The sequence below is a fragment of the Loa loa genome (assembly GCF_000183805.2).
Source record: "Loa loa unplaced genomic scaffold supercont3.3081, whole genome shotgun sequence".
Classification (NCBI taxonomy): Eukaryota; Metazoa; Nematoda; class Chromadorea; order Rhabditida; family Onchocercidae; genus Loa; species Loa loa.
Genome location: NW_018111259.1, coordinates 1 through 1,119, shown reverse-complemented (window position 1 = coordinate 1,119; position 1,119 = coordinate 1). Strand labels below are relative to the sequence as shown.

Sequence of the window (1,119 nt, the reverse complement as noted above, 5' to 3'; positions counted from 1 at the left end):
CATTGACATGCCGCACGTTAGCTCCGATGAGGAAATAGCAGCAACGATGGAGCTCCATTCCTTAGAATGGTGCCCCATGGCCACGAAGGCCGTCATAAGTAAAGGGGCTGCTAAACGAAGGAGACTAGAGCTAGTTGGTAGAAGCGACGAAGCTCAGCACTATTACATTCCTGGTAAGTGGGACTTTTCTTTTCCAAATAATGTCAAATACGAGAAATATTCTTGTATTAAGCATTAATTTATTTTCAATTTTTCAGGTGCACAATAACAATAAGATTTTCTACCAGTGAAAAGACACGTCGTGTGCAGAGCCATCCCAATCAAACCTACGCTTCACTCCAGTGTCAAAATCCTCGTCTTCGCGCAAGTACTCTGTTAGCTGGCTAACTGTAAGTTTTTTAATTTTTTTTGCTAATTGTTTTCATGATTTGTTGATTTTTAGGTATCGTTTCTTTTTTTTTTTGGGAATTTGATTGCTAGTTTTTGTGTTTTTGAGATTTTCTAATTTGCTTTTTGATTTTTATATTTCTGATTTCGTTATTAACTGTTGACTTTTTTGGTTATGTTATTAATTGTTAACTTCCAATTGTTAATTTCTGAGTTCTAGTTTCTGAATTTTGTTTTATTCTTCATTAAAGAAATTGGTCTAATCCGTTCCAATCCGGCCACCAAAAAAGTTTCAAATTTTTGAATTTCCATTTGCTCTTCAATGGTGAAATTTTTTCGATTTAGAATTCCAACTGTTTTGTAATTTCTAAAGAACCGTCACCTTATATGATTTGGCCTTTGATAATATGATTTCGGATCGGATTCTTAGGATTAGACTTATTTTTGATTTCATGTTTTCTAATTTTCTTGTTTTTGAATTTTTTTTTTTAATAGAAATAACGTTAAAAAAAACAAAAAAAAACGAAAAAAAAAGAAAAAAAGAAAAAAAGAATAAAAAGAAAGAAAAAAAAAGAAAAAGAAAAGAAAAAAGGATAAAAAAATTTAAAAAAATAAAAGTAAAAAAAGAGAAAAAAATGAAAAAAAGAAAAAAAAGAAAAAAGAATAAAAAAATTAAAAAAAACAAAAATAGAAAAAAAGAAAAAAGGAAAATGGAAAGAAAAAAGAAAAAAT

General features: G+C 29.1%; 1 protein-coding gene across 1 annotated transcript; it reads left to right on the top strand.

Moving 5' to 3' along the window:
• Positions 1–7: 7 nt before the first annotated feature.
• On the top strand, positions 8–387 carry LOAG_19203 (hypothetical protein; the record flags this gene model as incomplete). Its single annotated transcript, XM_020451856.1, has 2 exons — positions 8–177; positions 258–387. The coding sequence occupies 2 exons, from the start codon at positions 8–10 to the stop codon at positions 385–387; spliced, it is 300 nt and encodes a 99-aa protein (XP_020304336.1).
• Positions 388–1,119: the final 732 nt, after the last annotated feature.